The 23,778-nt window shown below is 56.5% G+C and overlaps 2 protein-coding genes across 4 annotated transcripts; one reads left to right on the top strand and one right to left on the bottom strand.

Moving 5' to 3' along the window:
* The first annotated feature begins 8,471 nt into the window (after positions 1-8,471).
* On the top strand, positions 8,472-15,926 carry IGSF8 (immunoglobulin superfamily member 8). 2 transcript variants are annotated; one of them, XM_058539560.1, is made up of 7 exons: positions 8,472-8,940; positions 12,039-12,416; positions 13,115-13,576; positions 13,943-14,350; positions 14,584-14,997; positions 15,354-15,484; positions 15,640-15,926. In XM_058539560.1, exons 1-6 carry the CDS (start codon positions 8,670-8,672, stop codon positions 15,467-15,469), a joined length of 2,049 nt encoding a protein of 682 aa, XP_058395543.1. In that variant the 5' UTR covers positions 8,472-8,669; the 3' UTR covers positions 15,470-15,484; positions 15,640-15,926. The 2 variants fall into 2 exon arrangements, with proteins under 2 accessions (XP_058395543.1, XP_058395542.1); XM_058539559.1 differs by lacking the exon at positions 8,472-8,940 and adding an exon at positions 8,965-9,624.
* Positions 13,493-23,566, bottom strand: KCNJ9 (potassium inwardly rectifying channel subfamily J member 9). 2 transcript variants are annotated; one of them, XM_058539561.1, is made up of 3 exons: positions 22,287-23,566; positions 19,381-19,610; positions 13,493-13,853 (listed from the first exon to the last, which is right to left on the bottom strand). In XM_058539561.1, the coding sequence occupies exons 1-3, from the start codon at positions 23,134-23,136 to the stop codon at positions 13,740-13,742; spliced, it is 1,194 nt and encodes a 397-aa protein (XP_058395544.1). In that variant the 5' UTR covers positions 23,137-23,566; the 3' UTR covers positions 13,493-13,739. The 2 variants fall into 2 exon arrangements, with proteins under 2 accessions (XP_058395544.1, XP_058395545.1); XM_058539562.1 differs by having other exon boundaries at positions 13,493-13,850.
* Between the last annotated feature and the right edge of the window lie 212 nt (positions 23,567-23,778).

The following is a 23,778-nucleotide window of genomic DNA, read 5'->3' as shown; positions in this document are numbered from 1 at the left end:
TGTTAAAAGCTCCCAGATGAGTCAATGTGCAGGCAGGGTTCAGAATCATCAAGCCAGATTGTCCCTAAGATTTCTAGCTCGTCAGGGAGAACAGTTAATGAGGCACCATGACAAGCATTTTAGCGCTGTCCATGTGTTACTTAATTCAGTCCTCATAACAAGTCTATTTCATAGATGGGGAAACTGAGACACAAAGATCCTGAGAAGCTTACCCAAGTAGGGGAGCTGGGATGCAAACCCAGGCAGTTTGGTTCCAGAACCTGCACATGTAATTTCCATGCTGGAAGGGCACAGAGAAGGATCTGCTCTAGGTTCTTGTCTCCAGGAGCATAATGTGCAGAAACCCCCAGGCTGCAATGGTGAGAGTGAGGAGCACCCCAGAAGATAAAGGGAAGGAACAGTGTATCTCTGAGCATCTGTGTTGAGCCAGGCACAGCTGGCTGCTGGCTGTACACCACTGCATTTAGAGTAGCTGTGGGAGCTCAGAGAAGGGGAGATGGTTGTCACCCAGAAGAATTAGGAGGCCTTCAGGGAGGAAGTGGCATTCTAGTTAGGCATTGACAAGTAGGTAGGATATAGCTCAGAGAGTCAAAGAGAGGACTTCCAGGCAGAGAGATCTATGTGGGCAGAGGCACAGAGGCCTGGAGTGCCCAGTGTGCAAAGAAGAAACATGGGAGCCAATACTGGAAATGGGTGTAGAGCCACATCATGGGAGGGCCTTGAACACCAGACTAACTGCCACTCTAAATACCAGTGTTTCCTAAAAGGCTCTGATGATAAGAACCACCTGGGGTACTTGTTAAACATACAGAAGAGCAGGCACATCTTTTAGAGATTCTGATACATGAGGGCAGGGGTGGGGAGTGGGAGTCTGTATTTTTACCACCAAGCAAGTTTGAGAAATATTGCTATAAGCCATATGGAGCCCTTTCAAATTTTTGAGCAGGAGAGCAATCTCATTAAAATTGTGCTCTAGGACAGCTCATTTGATTGCATAGTATGTGCATACATAGGCGGGGGTGTTGGACTGGAAGAGAGAGACAGGTAGGCGGTTGTGGCAATCATTTAGCCAAGAGGTCGTGAGGGTCTGGAGCAAGCTGGTGGCAATGACAATGACAAGAAAGGGACAGATATGAGAAAGATCTTTGGGAGGTAGGCTTTCAAGATCTGGCAACTGATTGTACGTCAGGGTGAGGGAGGAAGGAGTTGGAGATGGGGGGGTGGGTGTTGGTGCAAAGTTAACTAAAATAAGGGTATGGAAGAAAGGAGAGTGGTTGGAAGAGGAGTCACATGTTCACTCTGGGGCATGTTACGTTTGAGGTGCTGCTGACAGAGTTTCCAGGAGAGAGTGCTCGGTGGGTGATGGAAGTGCGGACTGGAGCTTGGGAGGGAGGACAGGCTGTGGATATCACCAGCACAGAGGTGACCACTGCACCAAGAGAGCAGAGGAGAGTGCAGGAGGCTTGGATAGAACTTGGGTAACACCCAGGGGAGAGATGGAGGACCTGGAAGACAGGATCGAGTAGACAAGCCAGAGAGAGGAGGGAAGTAGACCAAGGAAAGGGCCCTGGAAGCCAAGAGAGGAAGTTTCAAGGGGCAAGAAACTAACAGTTCCAAGGCTGCAGAGAGGCCACAGGGAAATGAAAGATAGTCACTTGTCAGCTCAGAGGTCACTGATGTGATCTTGGAGAAAACCATTTCCATAGAGGGTGGAGTTTGGAAATAACACTGTAAAGGGTTAAGGAGAGTGGGATGAGGAAGCTGAGGTGGGGGGAGGTTACCTTTTTCCAAGAGGATTGTAGGAAGTGGAAGGAGAAAGGAGAAGGAAGTGGGAACCGAGAGAGCAGACGGGTGGGAACGAGGGGACGGACACCACCCGTTTAGCAGAACCTCCTGGCCTCTCCTTTGCCACAGGTCCTGCTCCACCAGGAGCCCTGGCTTCGATCACAGTGAGGCAGCGTGATATATACATTCTCATTTCATCTTCACAACCATCCTCAAACAACAATGAGGTCAATACTATAATAATTCTCATTTTACACACGATGAAGCCAGGGCTAGAGAAAGTCAGTAACGGGATGCAGGCTACACAGCCGGTAAACCCAGGTCCACTCAAACCTGCGCTGTCTGGTTCTGGAATCCCAGCCTTAGAGTTTTTGATCTAGTTGGGAGCACACGAGCTTTATTTCATACACCCAAGCTCCTGGTTGGTAAGCTGCCCTATCCCCTAATTTTTAGGTTGTTCTGTCCAGTCCTCTTTCCCCAGGGACATCTAGTCCCGGAGCGGGCATCCTCAGCGCCAATGCTCAGTGCCCACCTGGAGCGCGCAGTCCTGCTCACCTGTATTCCCCGTCACCCTGTCCTGCCAGCTGTCTGGACCTGCACCCTCGTCATTCCCCCAGACACCGGCTCCTCCCGAGGATGATGGTTCGCCCTATACGGACGCAGCACGACAACACGGTCCTCTGCTGTGGAGTCACAACGCCTGGATAAGAAATCCTAGATCGACTCACTGGACACAGTTTTAGCTTCTCTGAGCTTCAGTTTCCTTAATAGATCTAACTCATAGGGTTGTTTTTAACCGATGCACGTTAGCTATAATTTTCTGTTCTTGCTTTTCAGCATCCTGGCCTGGGGACTGCAATTTCTTTTTTAGCCGAATCTGATCTCCAGCACCCTTCCCTCCCCAGAGCACAGAACTCGGCCCTTCCCAGGTTGTGCAGGAAGCCAGCCTAGGTTGTTTCCTGAGGGATGGACGGTTCACGCTCTGAAATAGGAGGAGAAACTTTCTGCTAGCTGTGGATGGAAGGGACCAGTATAAGACAAAATCCTGAGGGAGTAACAGTGCCCACCGTGGAGGCCAGCTGGCCACGAGAAAGAAAGGATCCAGCTTCCCTCTCTCTCATTCAGCAGCCTGCTCACTCGCTTGCTCAATTACTTGGCAAATGTCTATGGAGCTTCCACTCCTTGCCAGGCTCTGTGCTAGGCGTGGGGGCAGAGCCACAAAGGGCCAGCGGTGGCCTTGAGAAGCTCACAGCCAAGATGGAGAGGCAGAAAGATACAAGCAAGCCCTGGAGTGACAAAGCAGAGTGGGAAACGCCATCACAGGCGGAGGACAGGGTGCTGTGGGAGCAAGGGCAGGGTCATGTCAGCTCCAGGTCTCTGGGCCCTTTCTCCCACGGTGAGTACTTTCTCCCCCACCGTCCCATCTGCTTCCTTGTTTGTGTAATCTTTATTTCTGGCTTTGTTTTCCCTTCACTTTCCCAACAGAGAGCTTTGGAAAAATTCCACTCTTGTTTCAGTTGGACTAGGGAAAAAGGGACTTGTCCAGAATAGTCAAGGGGTGCCGGGTTCCTGGAGAGCCCAGGTGTGGACAGTGGAGGAGGCAGGGCTGTGGGAGGAAGGCCTGGGAAGAACACGCAGCCCTGTGGATGGTGAAGGACAGGAGCTGAGCTTGGCTGAGATGGCTGAGTGGCCATGTGCCACCACACCCTCTCCCCAAGCTCTCCTCTCATCCCCCCATCCTCTGTTCTGATCAAGGGGAGAGTGAAGACCCCCTTCCACTTCAGGAAACCCTGTGAACCCCAGTTCTATCCCTCTTTCCCCACCCAAGGCGCTTTGAAGGGTTGGGACCCCAGAGTTAGAAGTGAGCCTTCAAGATCATTCGCAGCTCTAGGGGACTCTGCGTGTGCAAGAAATCCCCCCATATCACCACACACTCAACGCTCTCATTGATTCCTCCTTTCCTGGGCCTCCAGCACTGCATTCATTCATTCAACAAACATTTATTGAACACCCACTATGTGCTGGGAGCAGAAGATACATTAGTGGAAAAAGACGGTTATTTCAAAAGGTTGCATAGGCACCAGTTGTGTGTGTGTGTAGGGGGCGTATGTGCGTGCAGGTGTGATACGAATAAGTGTGTGCAGGTCAGGGAAGCAGGAGGAAGAAGAATGTTAGGAGCGTAAGTCCGGGTGTCAGCTTGCCCTTGAATCTGGATGCTGCCATTCGGTAGCCAGGTGACCTTGGGTAAGTGATCTAAGCTCTCTGGGCCTCTGTCTCCCATCTGCAAACAGGTGCTCACCCTACGGGGTGTTGTGAGGAGTGAGCAAGTGCACAGAGTGCTGAGAACAGTCCAGCACAGAGCAGGAGCTCAGCAAGTATTAGCAATGATCAGTGCCTCCTCCTTACCTCACCCAGAGATGGGTGTGGACAAACTCATAAATGACCTGTTCTCCAAAATTGTCTCTTGCTCAACCTCAGTGACTCAGAGGCAGCCACCTGGCCATAACCACCTCCTGCCCCCTGAGGCTCATCTAAAACACACAGCCCACAAACCTCTGTCTAGCCAAACCACTGCTATCTTCTGCCCTTGATCTATCCCCCTTCCCCCACCCCAGGCTGCTTAGGTTGGGGAAGAAGTGATATCACACAGTGGGGGTTGCCTCAGCCCCGTGCTACCCCCCAGACATATGTCTGCACCATCAGCTCCCTCTCAGTTGGCTGGGAATGGAGGAGAGGGATGGGGGAGCATCTGGGGTGGAGCCCAGGCACCCAGTCCTATGAGACTGAGGAACAAGGGACTTGCCAGGGGAGGGAGGATGAGGGGATTCCAGCTCAGAGGGATCCATCCACGGCATTCCGGAGTGGGCGGCAGCTGGCACTGATCCTGGGTATAGAAATGGCAGGGCCTTCTCGGGAGTCAGGGCCAGGTTGTGCCAAGGCCAGCAGTGGCACTGTGGCTCTTCTATTCTTGAACAGCTGTGCCGCCCCCTTGGCATAGGGTTTGAGAACTTGGGCAGAAGTGCGGGCTCAGCCAGGCCAGAGGAAAGGTCAGGGAGTAGATATACACACACAGAGTCCACCATGAGGGTGTAGATGCCTGGCTAGGGGGGAAGGAGGGAGAGGGTCTGGCGTGAATGTGTGTGGGTGTGGGAGATGGCTTTGTGGTTCTGTGAGTGTGTTTGGGTGTGCATAACGTCTGTGGGTTTATCTTTGTGCGTGTCCAGGTCCCTGTGGGTGCATCTCTGTTTAAGTGCATCTCTGAATGAGTTGGTTGTCAGGGTGAAGGTAGGTTTTTGCTCTACCTCTGTCTCTGTCTCTGTCTCTTTGCTTGAGCCTCTCAGCAAGTCAGCAGAGAGAATCTTCCCTTTTGTGAGGGTGGGAACACAGGGCCCATCAGGGCACTATGGGTCAAGGCTTTATAGACATACACAAATCACAGGACATTCTTGTGTGTGATCCTTAGTTCCCCCAGGCTAGGATTCATACACATTGGGAAGAGAGCAAGCTGAGTACTACATGCGTTTTTCTAGCATTTCTGTATGTCTAGTGTCTGGTGGGGCCGTGTGCTTGTTTCTTTGATGTGTTTGTCACTCTGTCTCCAGGGCCTTGTCTGGGCCGATAGCTGAGTGTGTATTTGTGCATGCTGGGTCCACGTTTAACTTTGTCTCTGGTGATGTTCGCCTTTAAGAAGCCATGTAACAGGGGTTAGAAGCACATGCTCCTTCACACACAGACAATCCTAGGTTCAAATCCGAGTTTGGACAGTAACTCATCTATTAACCTTGGACATGTTAACTTCTGTACGCCTCAGTTTCCTCACGGGGATAATAATGGCACTACCCTCACATGGGCTGGTGAGGATTAGCTGAGCTCGTTACACACCTGGCACAGGTCAGACTACGTTGACGGGCCCGTCTTTGCACCTCTCTGAGAACCATGTCTCCACTGATCGTGACTGTACTGTGTGACATCTCAGCCAGATTATAAACTGCTTTAGGGCAGAGCATGGGTCTTAATTATCTCTAATGATACTCAGGACACCTCAGCGCCATCTCGGTGCCTTGCACATATGTCATCTTGAGGGGAAACGAATTAAACAAGCATGTGAAACATAGGACTGGCGTCTGATGTATGCCCACACCTGGTGGTAACTGCAGGGTGAGTGGGAAACTGGTAACGGCAGAGAGACGACACAGCCCCCCGTGGTCACTACTGCAGCCCTCACCCAGTGTCTCTGCAACCCCAGGCTCCCTCCCTCTTGTCTCAGGCTGGCCTGAGACGCATTGAAAGGCTGCTCCTCCTTTCCCTGCACAACCCCCCCGCCCGCCACCCGGCACAGGCACCAGCTAAGGTGGGGGATAAGCCTGTGTAGTTTTTTTATGGGCCAGATGGGGGCGTACAGGAGTGCTCTCCAGTCTACGCCGTATAACCCTCCTCTGCAGTGTGTGCATGTGTTGTGTGTATCTGTGTCTGTGCATCATCTGTGGGGGTGTGTGTGTGCCATCCTTCTGTATGAAGCTCCTCTGTGTTATTGTGGGTACATACGTCTGTCTGTCTGTGTGAAGCGCCTCCTGCCTGGGGCTTTGCTCTCCTCCCCCCAGTTTTCCCAGTTACATAAACATCTGCTGGGCAACTCAGGCCTGGGCTATGGGCTCCGCCTGCTGGTGGCCTTCGGAACTCTCACTCTGGGGAGGAGCGTATGGAAGAAGCTGTTCTCCCAGGGCCTCTTCCCCACTGGAGACACCAGCCCAGCCCTCAACACCTTCCTGCCCCCAGCTCCCTCCCAGCCCCAAGCCATAGGGTACTCTCAGCTCCCTTAAGTGTCCCCTCTCATAACACTCATACTGGCGGTTGGTTATTACTTGCTTATGGTATGTCTCCCAGGAATGACAGTATGTTCCCTGAAGGCAGGGGACCACATGGACCTTGTTTACCACGGCCTCTCCAGTGCCCAGCATGAGGCCTGGCCCAATCAGTATTTGTTGAATGAATGAGTTTCTAGCGGGGAGAGGCTTGGGAAGAGAGACAGTGGGGTGGGAAGATTTGGGGCAGAGCTCGTCATACCTTGGTGGCCTAAAAGCTGTATGGCCTTGGGCAAAATGCTTAACTTCTCTTGAACCTCAGGTTTCTCTGTTAGATGACACCATCTGGCAAAATATGCTGTAAAGACTAGAAATAATACCCCAAAGGGCCTTATTGTGTAGGTATCGCCAAAATGGCATCTAGGATGACGATGATCAGCAACATCTCTCAAGCACCAGGAAGGCATTAAGTGCACTCCACTCCCAAATAAAGGGAGAGTGGTTTTCCTCCAAAAGCTTCCCTATGTTCTTCAGTTTTCATAGCTCAATGTGCCCTGTGGATGGATTTAGGTGAAATGGATCTGGAGAAATCAGGCTGTGGATATGTCAAAGTAGGAGGAAACAGGCACCTGCTGCTCTGTTCCTGGGCTAGTCCTGGAAGTACTGGGAGGGGATGTACTGATTTCCCTTGGGGTCCCCAGCATTCTGCCTCAGTGTTTCTTTGGTCTCTCTCTGAATGTGGCTTCAACTGAGCACCTCCTCAGAGCCAGGCTCTGTGCCAGGCTCTGGGGACAGAGTCAAGGAAGGTCTGTTCTGGCCTGTGTCACTTCCCCTCTCAGGGCCTCAGTTTCCTCCTCTATAAAAGGGGGTGGGAGTGAGTGGGAGGGTGGGGGATGAACGGGGACAGGTAGGGGGTTGGACGGTGAAGGTGCTCTGGGGTCACTTCCCACTGAAAGCCTTAGCTTAGCAGACAGGGCTGTCCCTTCCCCGCACTCCGGCCACACACTTCCTGCTCCTCCCCACTCTCCACCTCCTCCATAGTTGAGGAAGAGACAGAGCACCTGGGAAAGATGCCTCTTCCGTTCTCCCACCTCCCGGCAGGCCCCACCCACCTTTCCCAGTGCAGAGCGAGGTCCTTCTCTCCTCCCTGGAAACAGCTACACCTTCACCTAAACCCCAGGCTCGCCCTCTCTTTAGGCCTAAAGGAAACCTTAGCATGCAGTTTAAATAAAAATTCAAAAACAAAGGAAAAAACACACACCCTATCTTCTATTTCGTGTTATCCTGTGCCCAACACCTTATGTACATTATCTCAATTAATCGTCACAAAAACCCTTTGGGGTGGATGTCACCCCACTTCAATTTGCCCACAAGAAAACTGAGGTTGAAAGAAGTTAAGCAACTTGACCAGGATCACCAATCAAGAAGTGACGGCGCCCAGACGGCCCACTCTCCTAACCCACTTCCTCTGGTTCTGCCCAGAGCGGGTGGCAAACCGGTCTCCCGTGACCTTGCGGAGCCCTGACACGCCTTTCAATCCAGATCCTCCGCGCTCCGGAAGCCCTGGGTCCCGCCCATCGCCACTTCGGCGGAGTTTGCTGCGAGGCCTAGCGGCCCAGAGCAAATAACTGGATTCTAAGTGGGTGGCTTTAGTCACCTCACCGACCGCAGGGCCCCGGCACCCAACTCTCAGGGAAAGGCCGGCAGGTGCGAGGCGAGGGTGCACTCTGCGCGGGGCTGGGTGGAGATTTAGCAGCGCCCAGGAGCCACCAGTTTGAGCTGGTCGGCGTCGGGGCGGAGCCGGGGCCGGGCGGGGCGGGGGCGGGGCCTGTAGGGGTGGAGCCAGGACCTAGGTGGGCGGGGCTTGGGCCGGGGTCAGGGCGGGGCTTGGGCCGGGGTCAGGGCGGAGCCGGGAACAGGTGCGAGCGCAGCCCGGGCTGAGGTCCAGGACCTGGGTAGGGACGGAGCCGGGGACCAGGGCTGGGCCAGGGTCAGGACGGGTCAAGGCAGGGTTGGGGACCGGGGCAGGGTCGGGAGCCCGGGGCTAGGGCGGGGGCGGGGCCCGGGCAGGGCGGGGCGGGAATGGTCCTCGGAGTCGCCGAGGCGGGAGGGAAAGCGGGGGGAGGAGGAAGAAAGGAGGAGGGGAGGAAGGAGGGGACTTGGAAGCTCCCGCTCGGCTCAGCTCGGCTCTGCGCACCCACGCCTCACTGCACTGCTTCGTGCCCCCCACCTGGGCATGCGCCCCCCGAGTTCCCGGCCACCCAGAGCCCGCGCCATCCCCCGGAGCCTCCCCAGAGCGGGCCGCGCAGGATGGGCGCTCTCGGTCCTCCGCTGCTGCTGCTGCTAATGCTGGGTAAGCCCGGCCCCCGCCCTGGCCCTCAGCCCCGCCGGGCAGATATCTGGCACCTGGCTACCAGTCCGGCCGTCACCCCAGCATTTCGGAGCCCCTCGCACCCTCCTTCTCCATCAGGGGCGCCTCCAGCTTCCCTGGGCTCGACGCCCAGCTGCCTTTTTGTGGCCGTCCGCCGAGCCGGTCTTGGGGGTTGGTGAAGGCTCCCCAGCTCTAGGCCACTGACTGGGGCACAGTGAGGACCCACCGAGGTGCCTCCCCCAGGGACGGCCAGGCCTCCGGGAGCCAGGCCCCACTTCTAGGCCGGCATACTCAGGTCTTGGGGTCACTGCGCCCAAATGCTGAGAATCATCTCTGCCTCAGTCAGCCTCAGGCCCAGCCTTGGGTGCCTGCCCTGCGTGGGCAGTGCCTGCCCGGCTTCATCATTGCCTGGGGTTGGCTGGAGGCCCAGGGGTCGGTTCTTACCCCCCCTTCATCATCTGAGTTTGGGGGCAGTTCCCTCTCTCACCCCCATCTCCACTCTGGGCAGATCTCCCTTTGCCCCACTTTCCCTCTTCCAAATGGCACTTGGCTCTGTAGCCTCCCACTGGTTGTCACACCCCCCTAGTCCCAGCTTCCCTGCCTTAGGAGAAACCAGGCTCCATGGAGACAGCTGCTGGGATCTCCAAGCACCCAGTGCCTGTCGTGGTGGGTGTTCACGGGGGGGTGTTCTGGGCCACCGCTACTGGATGCATGGGGGCAGTGACAGTGGAATTGGTTTTGGCCTGAACTGGAGGGTTCCCTGTAGGAGGCGGTCTGGGGAGGAGTATGGCACGAAGGCAGCGATACCTGTACAGATGTTCAGGAGACTGAGGCCCTTGAAATAAGAGCACAAGGGGGGGCTGGGGGGTGGCCTCGTCGCCAGAATTCAGAGCTGCCGTAGTCAAGGTGCAGGCTGACGTAGCCCCAGCTACCTATTTCTGGACCAGAGCTCCACTGCAGCGCCAAGCAGAGTCTCCCCCTGCTGCATAGGTCTCTGGCCCCTGTGGGACTAGAATGAGTCCTCTCTGCGGGGACCTGGGAGGGAGGCAGGAGGGTGTACAGAGGAAGGAGCTGTGGGGCCTGGTTGCCTAGCGCTTGGCCTGTTTTCCCCAGTGGGCAGCGTGGAGCAGAGAGGAACCCAGGGGAGGTGGCGTAGTGTGGTGCGCAGAGATGGAAGAGCCTGCCGAGATCTGAGCGCCCACTGCGTGCAGGCACTTAAACGTTCATTTCACAGATGAGGAAAATGAAGTAACTTGTCCCAGCGAACACGTCTCGTGATTGTTGGGGCTGGGATTTGAACCCAGATCCATCTGACTCCAAAGCAGGCCTCTTTGCTCTCTCCCTTCCCTCTCTAACACCGAGGAGGGGACCTGGCTGGGGAGAGACAGTGGCCTGGCAGCTGGTTTCCTAAGATGGTGGGGTGACTTTCCCATGGGGATCTCCAAGCATCAGCAGTTGTGGAGCCAGGAAGGTGGGAGGGGTCCATCTGAGCAGAGTCTGCCTGGAGGCCAGGGAAGATGTCAGCTCGGCTGGCTCTGATTATGAAATGCCCTCAGGCAGGGCCCTCCTGAGTCACACACTCACTGTCAGAGTGGAAGCTCTTTGCTCTCCTCCATTGTGGAAACTGAGGCCTAGGAGGAAGGGCCAGGGCCAGGCCATATAGCTGGGGATGGGGATGGGGCTGGGGCTGGAACCCGACCTCCTGACTCCCAGCCTGTGCTCTGCTCTAACCAAGCAACCACAAGTTCTCCTCGTGCCTTGGCCACAGGAAGCAGGGGCTAAGATTAGCCCAGCTCAGGAGGGAAAGTCAAGGGGAGCCCTTCTGGAGGAGCTGGAGGACTGAATTTGACCACAGACTTGGTGTTTTCCTCCAGCCCTTGCAGAAAGGCCCTGGGTATGTCCCTGGGGTGCCATTTTAGTTGGTGAGGTCAGTCCCCACAGGCCTGGCCTTGGAGTTCCCCATCTTTCTCCCTGGCTTTGTCCCTCTGCAGGGGCATCTGGAAGACATCCAAGGACAGTAGGATCTTGGCCAAGACATTATACTTCTCCTGCCTTACCTTGCTCATCTGTAAAATGGAGGCAGGGGGCTGACCCAGCCCTCCTTACAGTCCAGGGTTCTGTAGTCTTATCTAGCCGGGCTATGGAAGGATGGAGGGAGAGAAAGAAGAAGCTGAGCCCTTCAAGGCTGCCAGGAGTATCTGCTGGAGCAGGCTGGGGTCTGGGGGGTGGGGACAGGGTGAAGAAGAGAGTTTTGGCCTGAGGACAGAAAGATGGGATGGGGCAGCTGGGGTCAGTGTCTCCCTACAGAAAGGGAACCATATGTAAAAGATGCATGCCATATGCAAATGAAGGCTTTTGTTAGGGAGTTGAGGGGGCATAGTGCATCAGCTGGGCCAGCCAGGAAGATGGCAGGCATTGGTGGGGAGGGGATCTTCTGCCCCCGGGGGCCAGGGCAGAGACGGGTTCTTGCCCCATAAGCCTCAGCTGTCTCGGCAGCCCTGTGGGGTGGGAGAAGCAGTGAGCTCATGGCACAGCTGGAGGGGGGAGGGCATTGTATGGTGAGAACTGACTGGGTCTGTGCCCTGTCCTGCTCGGGCCACTGGCTCCATTGTCTGGAGTCCCCTGGCTCAGGTGACACAACTGAGCCAACCAGCCCTTCTGAGCAAGATTTTGACAGCTCCCCTCCAACCAAGGAGGGGGATATGTGGTCTCTGAATCCCTTAGCTAGAAGGATCCACTGACCAGGCCCCGAGCAGGGGACCGCAGACAGGAGTGGAGAGGTGGGGGGAGGCAATCAAGGAATGGTTAAATCAGGAAGCAGATGCAGGTACTCCTTTCTGGCCTGGCAGAAATGGGATGTTTCTGGGTTCGGAGGCAAACCTGGCTCTATACCACCTCCTTGAGAGCCAGGTGTCTTACTACCCAGCATGCTTTCCGTGTTCGCAGGACAGGGCCAAGCTGTGTCCCGACTTTCCCCGGGTTTCCTTTCCTTTCACGAGCAAGGGTCAACAATGGTGCTGGTAGTGGGGGGATGCAGTGGGGATGCGGGCCTCCCCAATTTCTCCTGTCCTTCCCTACAGGAGTCGGGTGCTGTGCCCGGGAGGTGCTGGTCCCTGAGGGGCCCCTTTACCGCGTGGCTGGCACAGCCATCTCCATCTCCTGCAATGTTAGTGGCTACGAGGGCCCTGCCCAGCAGGACTTCGAGTGGTTCCTGTACAGGCCCGAGGCCCCAGAGGCTGCACTGGGCATTGTCAGTACCAGGGACACCGGGTTCTCCTACGCTGTCTTCGGGCCCCGCGTGGCGGCTGGTGAGGTGCAGGTGCAGCGTCTGCAGGGTGATGCCGTGCTGCTCAAGATTGCTCGCCTGCAGGCCCAGGACGCTGGCATTTACGAGTGCTACACACCCTCCACTGATGCCCGCTACCTAGGCAGCTACAGCAGCAAGGTGGAACTGAGAGGTACTGGGCCACACCCACCCGAGAGGCAAAAGTCAGGGCCAGGGGGGTCCTATCTAACCACTCTCAGGTTTTTCAACTGAGGAACCTGAGGCCCAAAGAGGTTAAGTGACTTGCACAGAGTCACCCAGCAAGTTAGCGGCTGGGCTGGACTCTAACCCAGATCTCTTCATTCCAGTCCACTGCTCTGCTTATTCTATCGAGCCACCTCCTGGGAGAGAGAGAAGTGTCCTTAAGCTGTCCAGTCCCCTCTCCATGCCCCAAGAGGGTGGGGGAGTCTGAGAGGGTGAAAGACTCCATTCCTGGAGATTGCAGGATCCAGATCTGGGGGAGGCGGGGGAGAAAGTAGAGGTAGGGTGGGAGGAGTGAGACCATGTGACATTCTTGCTCTCTTAAGTTTCTTTGTCTTCTGAGAAGGAAGACAGAGCCACTTTTCTGAGTATTTCAAACGGGGCTCAGTCCCAAACATAAGGGTGAGTAGGCGATGGGCTGGTTCTGTGAAATTCAACAAGTATTTATTGAGCGCCTGCTGTGTGCCCAGCACTGTTCTTGGCACCACTGGGTTACAGAAGAAATAATTTAACATGAAGTCTTTGTCCTCTAGGAGCTCACAGTCTATTCAGGGAAACAGGTTGTATGTAGGAAACAGTAATACGGGCTGCCAGTCCCCAGCCCTCCCTCGCTCCCGCTCTTCTCTCCAGTTCTTCCAGATGTGCTGCAGGTGTCTGCCTACCCCCCAGGCCCCCGAGGCCGCCAGGCCCCAACTTCACCCCCTCGCCTGACAGTGCATGAGGGGCAGGAGCTGGCACTGGGCTGCCTGGCGCGGACAAGCACGCAGAAGCACACACACCTAGCGGTGTCCTTTGGGCGAGCTGTGCCCGAGGCGCCAGTGGGGCGAGCGACTCTGCAGGAGGTGGTGGGACTCCGGCCCGACATGGCTGTGGAGGCTGGAGCACCCTATGCAGAGCGGCTGGCTGCAGGGGAGCTGCGGCTGGGCAAGGAGGGGACCGAGCGGTACCGCATGGTGGTGGGGGGTGCCCAGGCAGACGACGCAGGCACCTACCACTGCACTGCCGCCGAGTGGATTCAGGATCCTGATGGCAGCTGGGCCCAGATCGCGGAGAAGAGGGCTGTCCTGGCCCACGTGGACGTGCAGACACTGTGTGAGTGCTCTGCACCCCTGGGTGGGAGCTGGGAGTCATGCTATCTCAGTGGGCACCAGGGGCACTAGATGGTCATCGTCTGATTCCAGGGAGCCCACCTTCACCAGAGTGAGCAATCCCGTTAGCATCGCTTCCCTCTCTCTCCATGACGGGTTTTCTCTGCTCAGAGGCTGGCTGTGGAGGTAGCAGGGCCACGGTTGAGGAGTGAGAGTCCGGCCCCTGGGTGGGGGAGCTGGTCATACCCTGTGAGGCGCAGGTGGGTGGCCCTGAAGTGCTGCTGTCAAAGAAGGAACTATAGTTGGGGAATCAGGTGCTCTGTACCCCCTCCTGCCTCCATGACACCCCTTTCCCCCTCCTGTGTTTCAGCCAGCCAGCTGGCAGTGGCCGTCGGGCCTGGTGAACGTCGGATTGGCCCAGGGGAACCCTTGGAACTGCTGTGCAATGTGTCAGGAGCACTGCCCCCACCAGGCCGTCACGCTGCGTACTCCGTGGGCTGGGAGATGGCACCTGCAGGGGCACCTGGGCCTGGCCGCCTGGTTGCCCAGCTGGACACAGAGGGTGTGGGCAGCCTGGGCCCTGGCTATGAAGGCCGGCACATTGCCATGGAGAAGGTGGCTTCCAGAACCTACCGGCTACGGCTGGAGGCTGCCAGGCCTGGTGATGCAGGCACCTATCGCTGCCTCGCCAAGGCCTATGTCCGAGGGTCTGGGGCCCGGCTTCGTGAGGCAGCCAGTGCCCGCTCCCGGCCCCTCCCCGTGCACGTGCGGGAGGAAGGTGAGAGGGGACGGGTTGGGTGCTTGACAGGGTTCAGGGCTTGTAGAACCCTTTTCCTGCTGTTTCTATGCTCTCTCCCTCTCCCTCAGCTGCCTCTAGCTCTCAGTCTCACCCTCCTCTTCTTCTAAGATTGTGGGAACACCTTGAGTTTCCTGGGGTGTTGCTTGGACAGTGGTGCTAACCCCACGTCCCCTGACCCTTCACCCTCTGACCCCATGTCCTTTGTTCTGCAGGTGTGGTGCTGGAGGCTGTGGCATGGCTAGCAGGAGGCACAGTGTACCGTGGGGAGACTGCCTCCCTGCTCTGCAACATCTCTGTGCGGGGTGGTCCCCCGGGGCTGCGGCTGGCTGCCAGCTGGTGGGTGGAGCGACTAGAGGACGGGGAGCTGAGCTCTGCCCCTGCCCAGCTGGTGGGTGGCATGGGCCAGGATGGTGTGGCAGAGCTGGGGGTCCGGCCCGGAGGAGGCCCTGTCAGCGTGGAGCTGGTGGGACCTCGAAGCCATCGGCTGAGACTACATGGCTTGGGGCCGGAGGACGAAGGTGTGTACCACTGTGCCCCCAGCGCCTGGGTACAGCATGCTGACTACAGCTGGTACCAGGCGGGCAGTGCCCGCTCGGGGCCTGTCACGGTCTACCCCTACATGCATGGTAAGAGACTCCCTGCCCTCCCCCTCCTCACTCACCGCCTTCCTCCAGCTCCATGCTCTTGTGCCTCCCTTTCCATCTGACCCTCTGCTACTATCCCCTTTCTCTTCTGCATCACTTCACACGAAGGGCCTTGGGAATCCAGCTTTCAGCCCTTCAGTGCCCATCTGCCCCAGTGTCCTTGCTGGTGGAGGCTGACTTGAGTGCGGACAGGGCAGGGAGTGGACAGGGGAGGGCTGTCTATGAATGGGGGAGGAGGTGGGTGCAGACAACTCGATAGGGAAGGTGCTGGGACACAAGTGGGACAGTGGCTGGAGGGCAGTGGCACCCAGGCTGAACACAGCCCTCCTCTCACCCAGCCCTGGACACCCTGCTCGTGCCCCTGCTGGTGGGTGCAGGGGTTGCCCTAGTCACCGGCGCCATCGTCCTCGGCACCATCACCTGCTGCTTCATGAAGAGGCTGCGAAAACGGTGATCCTTGGCTCCCCAGGTGAGGGAGAAGACCCCCCACCTTGTCTTCACCAGCCCTGAGATGAGCTGTTCCCCCCGGCCCCACCTGGAGGAAGAACAGCCAGCTCTCAGTTCTGCAGGACTGTTGACGGGGTGAGGGCCAGGAGGGAGTCCCACTCAGGGTTCTCTCTCCAGTTCTTGCAGGTATTGACCGTCTTCCAGCCCAGCTCCAAGCCTGCTCTGGTTGCCTGGATACCCTCTCCCTCTGTCCGCCCTTCTTTTAATTTATTTGACCTACCCCTACCCAGAGTGGGGGACATGGCCCCCATTCCCCACTCCTTCCTTCCCTAACCCCTCCCTCTGGCCTTCTGTTCTTGATCTCATACCCAGCCCACAGGGAGGCCATTCCTTGACCTAGAATTAGTTTTTCTAAAATGTGAATAAACTTGTTTTATAAAATCCAGGGCTGGCTGTGTCTTCCCTGCCATGAGGCTGTAAAAGGCTGGATATGTGGCAGGGAGGTTGTTGGGGGGTTGACAACCTATTCTGGACGACCTGGGCCTCCCTTCCTACCATAAACACCATCTGGCCTCCGTGGGCCATGCCACCCACCCCAGGAGAGGACACCTGGGTCCCATCTGCTGCCTGAGCTGCCAGTGCCAAGCCAATCGCTGTTGGGACTCCTACTCGCGGAGGGGAGCACAGAAACGGGGGGCGAGTTCCAGCTTAGCCTGGTCCCCTCTCCCAGCCTTCTCTCACATCACAGGGCTGGGGCTGCCAGGGCCAGTGCCCTTTTCTGAGTGCCCCGCACCCCTCTGCCCACCTCATTCTCCTAGTCTGGCTGGTCTTGGGCCTGACTCCTCCCACCAGGCCCTGGGGCCTCTGCCTTTTTCCTCCTGATCCTCATTCTTCTGTCTGACAGCAGCAGAATAGAAGCCCCAGAGCATAGCCCCTGTGTGGCACAGCAGTCAGGGGAAAGCCTGTGTGTCCACAGAGCCCCTGCACACACCTGCCCCCATGGCCTGCATGCACCCCCAAGCCTTGCCTCACCCTTCTCCAGTGCCCCAGGGTCTCCCCGAATTTGTCTCTGCCTAAGGATTCTCTGATCCTCAAAGTCTTAGCTGCGTTGCACCTTAAGAGGCACCCAGTCTACCTCTGTCAATTCAGTTATTTAAACATTTATTGAGCATCACTAGTTTGCTAAGTGTTATTTTTACAAAAGGGGAAACTGAGGCCCAGAGAAGCGATGTGACTTGCCCAAGGTCACAGAGCTAATTAGTGACAGTGTCAAGACTGGAACCCAGGGCTCCTGACTCCTTGCACTGTACACAGTGGTGCCCTGAGCAGTGACTGAGTGGTGAGGAGAGGTGTGGTGGGGTCTCAGTGACTTCCATCCAGCCTTAGTTTCTCTGCCCGTGCAGTTACAATGGGTTAACTACTAGGTGAGTGTGTGTGACAGGAGGCCCACTCCCTCCTGTCCAGATTCTACCTTTTTCATTGAATTAAACCAAAATGACTCCCCATCCCACACTTCAGCATTTGTTCTTGGGGGAACAGCCGACACCAGGGTGCAGAGACCTCATCTTTTACTGATAGTGACCCAGTTAGCCCTGTGGCCTAAGGCAAAGAGATCCTCTCTGAGTGGGCCCAAGCTGGCATAGGCTCCCTCCGTGACCCCTTTCCTGCTTCCAGGAGGCACAGTGTCCCACAGGACCCCAGCTTCCCAGCCTGGAATGGAGCAGACTGAGGTGCTTTCCCCCAAGGGGCTCAGACTTTTATTAAAGGACAGGGGCGGGGTGTAGCCAGGGCCAAGGCATGGAGGTCACTGCTGGGCCAGTGCTGTCAGAGGGTGTGCCTGCCTGGACATAACACTTCTCCCAGGAGGCCAGCCTCAGGTCCCCTCTGCCTCTGCCCCCTCTCAACTTGCCACTGCTGTCCCCTCACCATCCGGGGGCTGCCCCGTGACTGGGATGACACCAGGAAGGGGGTGGACGTGGGGTGGGGATATGTGTCTCCAGGGGCTCCTGTCCCAGCTAGGCGGACAGCAGGCCACAGGCACATCCAGATGTCTGGACTCCTCGCTTCTCTCTCACATTGTCTCCCACTTTGAATCCTGCCTCTTAAGCCCTACAAGCGATTTGATCCCTTGCCACTGATGCCTTTCCTGTTCCAGCTCCCCACCAACTCCTTAGGAATCTCCTCAAGGCCTCCAGACTGCTTCATCCTATCTATCTTGCCTACTCATCTTCCTGAAACACTATCGCCAGTTTGTCACTGCTTTATTTCCACTGATGGGTGAGTCCCTGGGCCCAGAGTTAGACTCTTTAGCCCGGGTTTCAGGGTCCCTCCTCCTCACCCAGTACTCCACGCTTTATATTTCAATCTCCTCCCCCAAGGACCCTAGCTTCTGCTCAGCTTGTATGCCCCACCTCCTGAGATGACCTCCATGTCTTTGCTCAGAGCAGTGGTTCCAAAGTGTGGTCCCCATTCCAGCAGCATCAGCAGGACCTGGGAACTTGTCTGAAATGCAAAGTTTTGGTCTCCGCCCCAGACGTACTGAGTCAGAAGCTCTGGGAGTGGGGCCCAGCAATCTGTGTTTTCACAAGTCTTCTAGGTGACTCTGATGCCCACTCAAGTTTTATTACTGCTGGCTCAGATCATTCCCTATGCTTACTCAATCCCTAGCTTTCTGATTACCAAACCCTCCCACCCCCTGCTTCGAGAGATTGCTCAGGTTCTCAGTTTCAACCATACCTTGTTCAGTTGCCACAGGCATATTTCTCTGTTTCATCCATGCACACTGTATTCTGAGGAAAGGAATCAGGTCTCTGACTGTCCACCCCACACGTGCCTGGGTCAGTGCTCTGTACTCACTGGGCACCCAAGGAACGATTTGAATGACTCCCTCTCATGGTGCCCCAAGACTAGTTCTGCTTTCCCAAGGGCCCCTGTGTCCCACCTCTAGTGAACTCATTTTCTCCATCTCTCCCCGGCTCTTCCTCCTCAAAACCTCTCTCTCACCTCCTGCCTCTGCAGTGATACTTATGAGATCTCACTCCACTGTCAGAAAATAGCCATCTCTTGTTCTCCTTTCCCAGGTCCTGCTCCAGGGCCCCAGCTCGGGCATCTCCCCCACTGCCTGTTTCCCTGCTCTTGTGGACAAGGTCATTCACACCCCGCTGAACCACCCCTGCAGCCTTTCATCCTCTGCTCAGTGTGTCACAGTGGTGGGGGTGGAGCTGGGAGGGCGTCCTTCTCATCTCTGCCCACCTCTGTCCACCTTCCTCTCCTCTGGGCTGCTCGGGCTACTGTGTCCAGTGAGACAGGTGTGCCAGACACAGGGAGGATGGCTGAGGAGGTGAGTGGGGACTAAACTCCAGCCCACACTCTGCTCCCCAAGCCATGCACCCTGGTTTGGGGCGGCGTCGGTCTGGAGGAAAAGGGTGACTTTTTAGAATTTGCACAAAGATGCTCTGTGGGTTAGCAGCAGCCCTGAGTGTACACCTGTCTGTTGGTCCATTACCTATCCATCAGCTGTCTATTTGCTTCCACCTTCCCATCCCATCCACATACGTCCATCCTTCTGTCTATCCATCCACCCATGAACAGATGTGAAGTCAAACACAGACAGGCTGGTAAGTTCACTCATCCTCACCCTCCATTCTCCTGAAATCAGGAGCCATCCTTTCTGTATTGGATCAGAGACTCGAGATTCTGAGGGGGCCTCTCCAGCTTCAGTGCATTCCCAGGGGCCTTGCCTCCTTCTCCACCTCCAATATCCAGCTCCCCAGGTGCCTGTGTCTGGCCCTGCCACAGGGGTCTGGAGGAAACTGGTCACACCTTGGACTCACTCTCTGGGGGTGGCAGACAGCCATTCTGCTCTTTGTCAGCCCCAGCCCCTCCCCCTGCCCCCTCCCCGGCCCCCTCCTCCTCCACCTTCTCATCCAGCCGGCTGGGGATGGACCAGTAGAGATGGGCATCAAGGCGGGCCGCGGCCTCAGCCAGCTCCCGGGCACTGCAGGAGGGTGTGGGCACCTCGAAGGTCTCGTGGAAGCTGGCATAGTCCACCTCGTAGAAGCCATCCTCCAGGGTCAGCACTGATGTGAAGCGGTGGCCCCACAGCACCTCGTCCACTAGGTAGGAGCTCCGAGCTTGGCATGTCATTCCTGGGGGGAGGGGCATGGGTCAGGGGCTTCCTTCTCCCACCTCTCATTCCATGTCCCTCTTCCCAGCACCCTGCCCTATATTTCTCCCCAAAGGCCTCCACCCCACTTTGGTCCAGCCCAGTTTCTCCTTCTTTCCAACTCCTGTACTTGCCCAGCTCCCTCGTTCTCTTCTCCATTTGTCCCAACTCCTCTTAATCTCCAGCCCATGCTCTCCCCTCCTCTCCACTGGAGATGCCAATCAGAGTAGCTTAACCTTGAAACTGACTTTGGGGACGATCTAGTTCAACTTCTCTCTCCATACAGGGCTCCTCACTGGAGCATTCCCAATAATGGGCAACTAGCTTGTACTTGATTACCTCCCAGAATTGAGAGCTCACTACCTCACAAGGAGCCCACTTCTTTGTGGGATAGCTCTAATGGTTGGGTTGTTCTTTTTTATAAAGAGCTAAAATCTGCCTTCTGGGATTTCCACCCCTTGGTTTCATTCCCCTGCCATATGACACCCCTTCGAGTATCTGAATACAGGAGTCTCAGGTTCTCTCATGTCTTCTCTTCTTCAGGCTGAACATCCCTGTCTCCCTCCACCATTCCTCATGTGACCTGCCTTCCAAAAATTTTACTTTCTTGACTGCAAACCAGAATGGTGACGGAGGATCCTTTACACATTTTGAGTATGATAAATACTCCAATTGTGGCCTGATCCATGCATAAGAGAGGGCTCACCACCTCTCTTTTCTGGCCATGATGCTTTAGCTAATAGGGCCCAAGATTACATTACATAAACATCTTTGGAAGCTGCATCACATCGCTACAACATTAAGCCTGTGGCCAACTAAAACCCCCAGTTCTCTTTTCACCAGAGCTCTTCCATGCTGTGCTTACATAAGTGATTTTTTAAAAGCCTAAATGTAGAATTTTATATTTATTCCTTTTAAATGTCATCTTGAAGGGTTTTGGCTCATTATACTTGCTTTTCAAAAGCATTTTGGATCCTGACTCTCTCACCCAAAATATTACCATCCTTTCCAGCTTTGTCTCTCTAGAAAAATCAGACACACTCCCATCCCTGTCTCCTCCACCCCCACCCCCAGTCCTCCTTCCCTGGGCCTGTGTCTTGTCTTCCCTGTTGGGTTGGCTCACCCACCAAAGCAAGCGATTCTCCTCCTACCCTAGGATCTCCCCCCAGCCCATGGTGACCTCAGAAAAGGGAGGAACGGAAGAGTGAACATGAGCTAACGAGAGACTGGCTCTCAACACTGAAAGCCCCGTCCCGAGACATCTTGGGGACATTGGTATTCTTGGTTCCTTTGGTGAAGGCTGGAATAGGAAGGATCCAGTGGAGGAGGGGAAGAAGAGGCAAAAGGGACACTGGGGAGAGAGGGGCTGTGAGGTGGAGAGGGAGGGGTTGGGGGTACAAAGGGAAAGGCAGGTGGGCAAGGGCTTCCCTGTAAGGAGAGGGGCTGCCTCAGGTGATGGCAAGGGAGTGACAACTGGAGAGAGAGAGAGGAAAGGGAATGGGTGAGTGGGGGAAGGGGAAGGAGCTGACGGGGCATGGGGGAGTGAAGAAGGAATGGGGCTCACTGGGGCATAGGGTGGTGAAGTAGAGGCTCAGCGTGAGGAGCCAGGGAAGGGGTTGGAAAGTATAGCCTGTGGGAGAAGCCAGCAGAGGGCAACAGCTCTGGCAACAGTGGCAGGAACTGCAGGGCCCCCTCGTGGGCCTTTGGTTATCCACTTGTGGTTTGCTTATCCTCCTCCCACTTCTAGATTCAAGTCTCAAAGGACCACATTTGCTGCCACTGGCAGCAAATGGCCTGGCCTTTTCCTACCTGCTCCCAAACCCTTCACTGTGCAAGCCTGAGCTGGAGGTACTGACATGACAGGTGCGTGGCCAGTTCCTTCTGGGAAGGGGCTAGAAATGCTAAGATCATCTATTTCCTTTGTCAGTGGAAGTTGAGAATCTTTTCATGGATGGGGAAACTGAGGCAGAAGTGAGACCTCTCCCTAAGTTCCAGCCTGGGAATAACTCAGGTCATGGAAAACCCTCACCACCAAATTCCAGGGCCCTAGACCTCTCAGCAATGAGAAAACCACCGAACCTAACTCCTCCTTCCGATGCTGGACCACTGAACACCGAAGCCAGACTGCCTATGTCCTATCCATGCCTACAAGGGGTGTGGCCACTTATTTAGTTTATGACTGTGGCAACTTATTTAACCTATCATTGGGGCAATCTCCTTTCTGAAAAATGAGCACAATAACAAGAAGTTCCCTTCGTGGGGTTCTTGTTAAGATCAGATGAACTCAGGGGTGTAAAGTTCTTTGGAGCTGTGAACAGCTCAGAGTAAGCACTGGGTGAGTGTCAGCTGTTATTAGTACTCTCCCCTAGTCCCAGTGACACAGACCTCTCAGCCCAGGGCCCCAGGCTGAGGACACTTCAGAGAATTCCTCCAAGCGTTCTCTTGGCTCTCTGCGGGGTCACTCGGTTCACACACCCCTCCCAACCCAGGTTCCCCATCTCACCTCAATCTCTCATCCTCCACCAGCCTCTCCATCAGTCCTCCCCACCTCCCTGGTCCCTCTTCTTGTCCGACTTTCTCGACCCTGCCCTCCCGCGACCCTGGCCCCACTAAAGCCACTTCCCTGCCCACCCCGCTCCCCTCCTGGGCCTGCCCTCACCCGTAGCTTCCACCATGCCCTCAAGGATGACGACGATCTCGAAGTCATCCCTCTCGAGGGCGCGGCGTGACGCCTCCCAGAAGGGACTGGCGGCGTCGATCTCGTGGCTGATGACAAGCGGAGAGACGAGGAAGAGACGGTCGTCGCCGGTGTCGAAGCCCACGCTGAGGTCGGTTTGGTGCAGCGGGATGAACTCGCCCTCGAGCGTCTGGCGCGAGCGGATGAGCTTGGCGCGGATGGAGGCCTCGACGATGTGCGAGGAGCGCAGGTCGCCCACGCGGAACATGAGGCAGAGGCGCCCGTCGCGCAGCGACACCACGGCGTGCGAGGAGAAGACGAGCGTGGCGGCGCGCTTGTTGGGCTGCGAGATCTTGACGAACATGCAGCCCACCATGAAGGCGTTCACCATGGAGCCCAGGATGGCCTGCAGCAGCAGCAGCACGATGCCCTCGGGGCACTGGTCGGTGATGACGCGGTGCCCGTAGCCGATGGTGGTCTCCGTCTCGATGGAGAAGAGGAAGGCGGCCACGAAGCCGTTGAGGTTGTTGACGCACGGCGTCCACGCGGTGTCCTCCAGGTGCTCCAGGTCGCCGCGGCCGTAGGCGATCAGCCACCAGATGGCGCCGAAGAAGAGCCAGGTGAGCGCGTAGGCGAGCACGAAGAAGAGCAGGCTGAGGCGCCACTGCAGGTCCACGAGCGTGGTGAAGAGGTCGGTCAGGTAGCGGTACGTCTCGCGCACGTTGCCCTGCTGCACGTTGCACCGGCCGTCCTTCTCCACGTAGCGCTGGCGGCCGCGGCGCCGCGGCGGCTCCTCCGGCCCCGGCGAGAAGGCGGCGTTCTCCTGCGCCATGGCGGCGGCGGCGGCTCAGGGCGAGCGCGGCGGGCGCCTGCAGACGCGCGGGGGCCCGGGCTCACCGCCTCTCGCTGGGCGCCTCGGCGGCGTCGGGGATCCTGGAGGGACTTAAAGATTGGTCGGGTTACCCGACCCGCGGGAGAAGCGGAGACCTCCGGGCCAGCTCCGAGTGGCTAGGTGGCCCTGAGCGAGTCCCTTCGTGTGTCTCAGCCTCATTTTCCGCATCAGTAGAATGGGAATAATACGCACAACCGCAGTTGCCCCCAGCTCACAAGATCGTGAGGATCAATACGATAATGTATACGAACTGGATAGCACTATGCAAGTTGGATGATTATTTCCAGGGGAAGAAAGTACCACAGATCTTTGTCCTACCACCGCTGAGGCGTGCAGTCCCTCACTAGCATCCCCCGGGAAAAGGCCCAGGCAGGGAGGGAGTTTCCTGAAATCGTAAGGCTGTGGGCTCCTCGGAAGCAGGCAGGGTAATCTTCCTGTAAGGTGTGTAGCCCTCCCCGCCCTAAGGCCTCCCCCGCCCCGTCCCTGGCTAATGTCAGGATCGTGCCCTAATCACTGCTCTCTACAGTTCAGCCTGACGGCTAACCAGGCTCTTCTGATGTTCACCCCAAGACTGACACAGAA

Source organism: Diceros bicornis, chromosome 4 (genome assembly GCF_020826845.1).
Source record: "Diceros bicornis minor isolate mBicDic1 chromosome 4, mDicBic1.mat.cur, whole genome shotgun sequence".
NCBI lineage: Eukaryota > Metazoa > Chordata > Mammalia > Perissodactyla > Rhinocerotidae > Diceros > Diceros bicornis.
The sequence above is the reverse complement of the archived record's forward strand: the minus strand, read 5'-3'. Positions and strand labels throughout refer to the sequence as shown.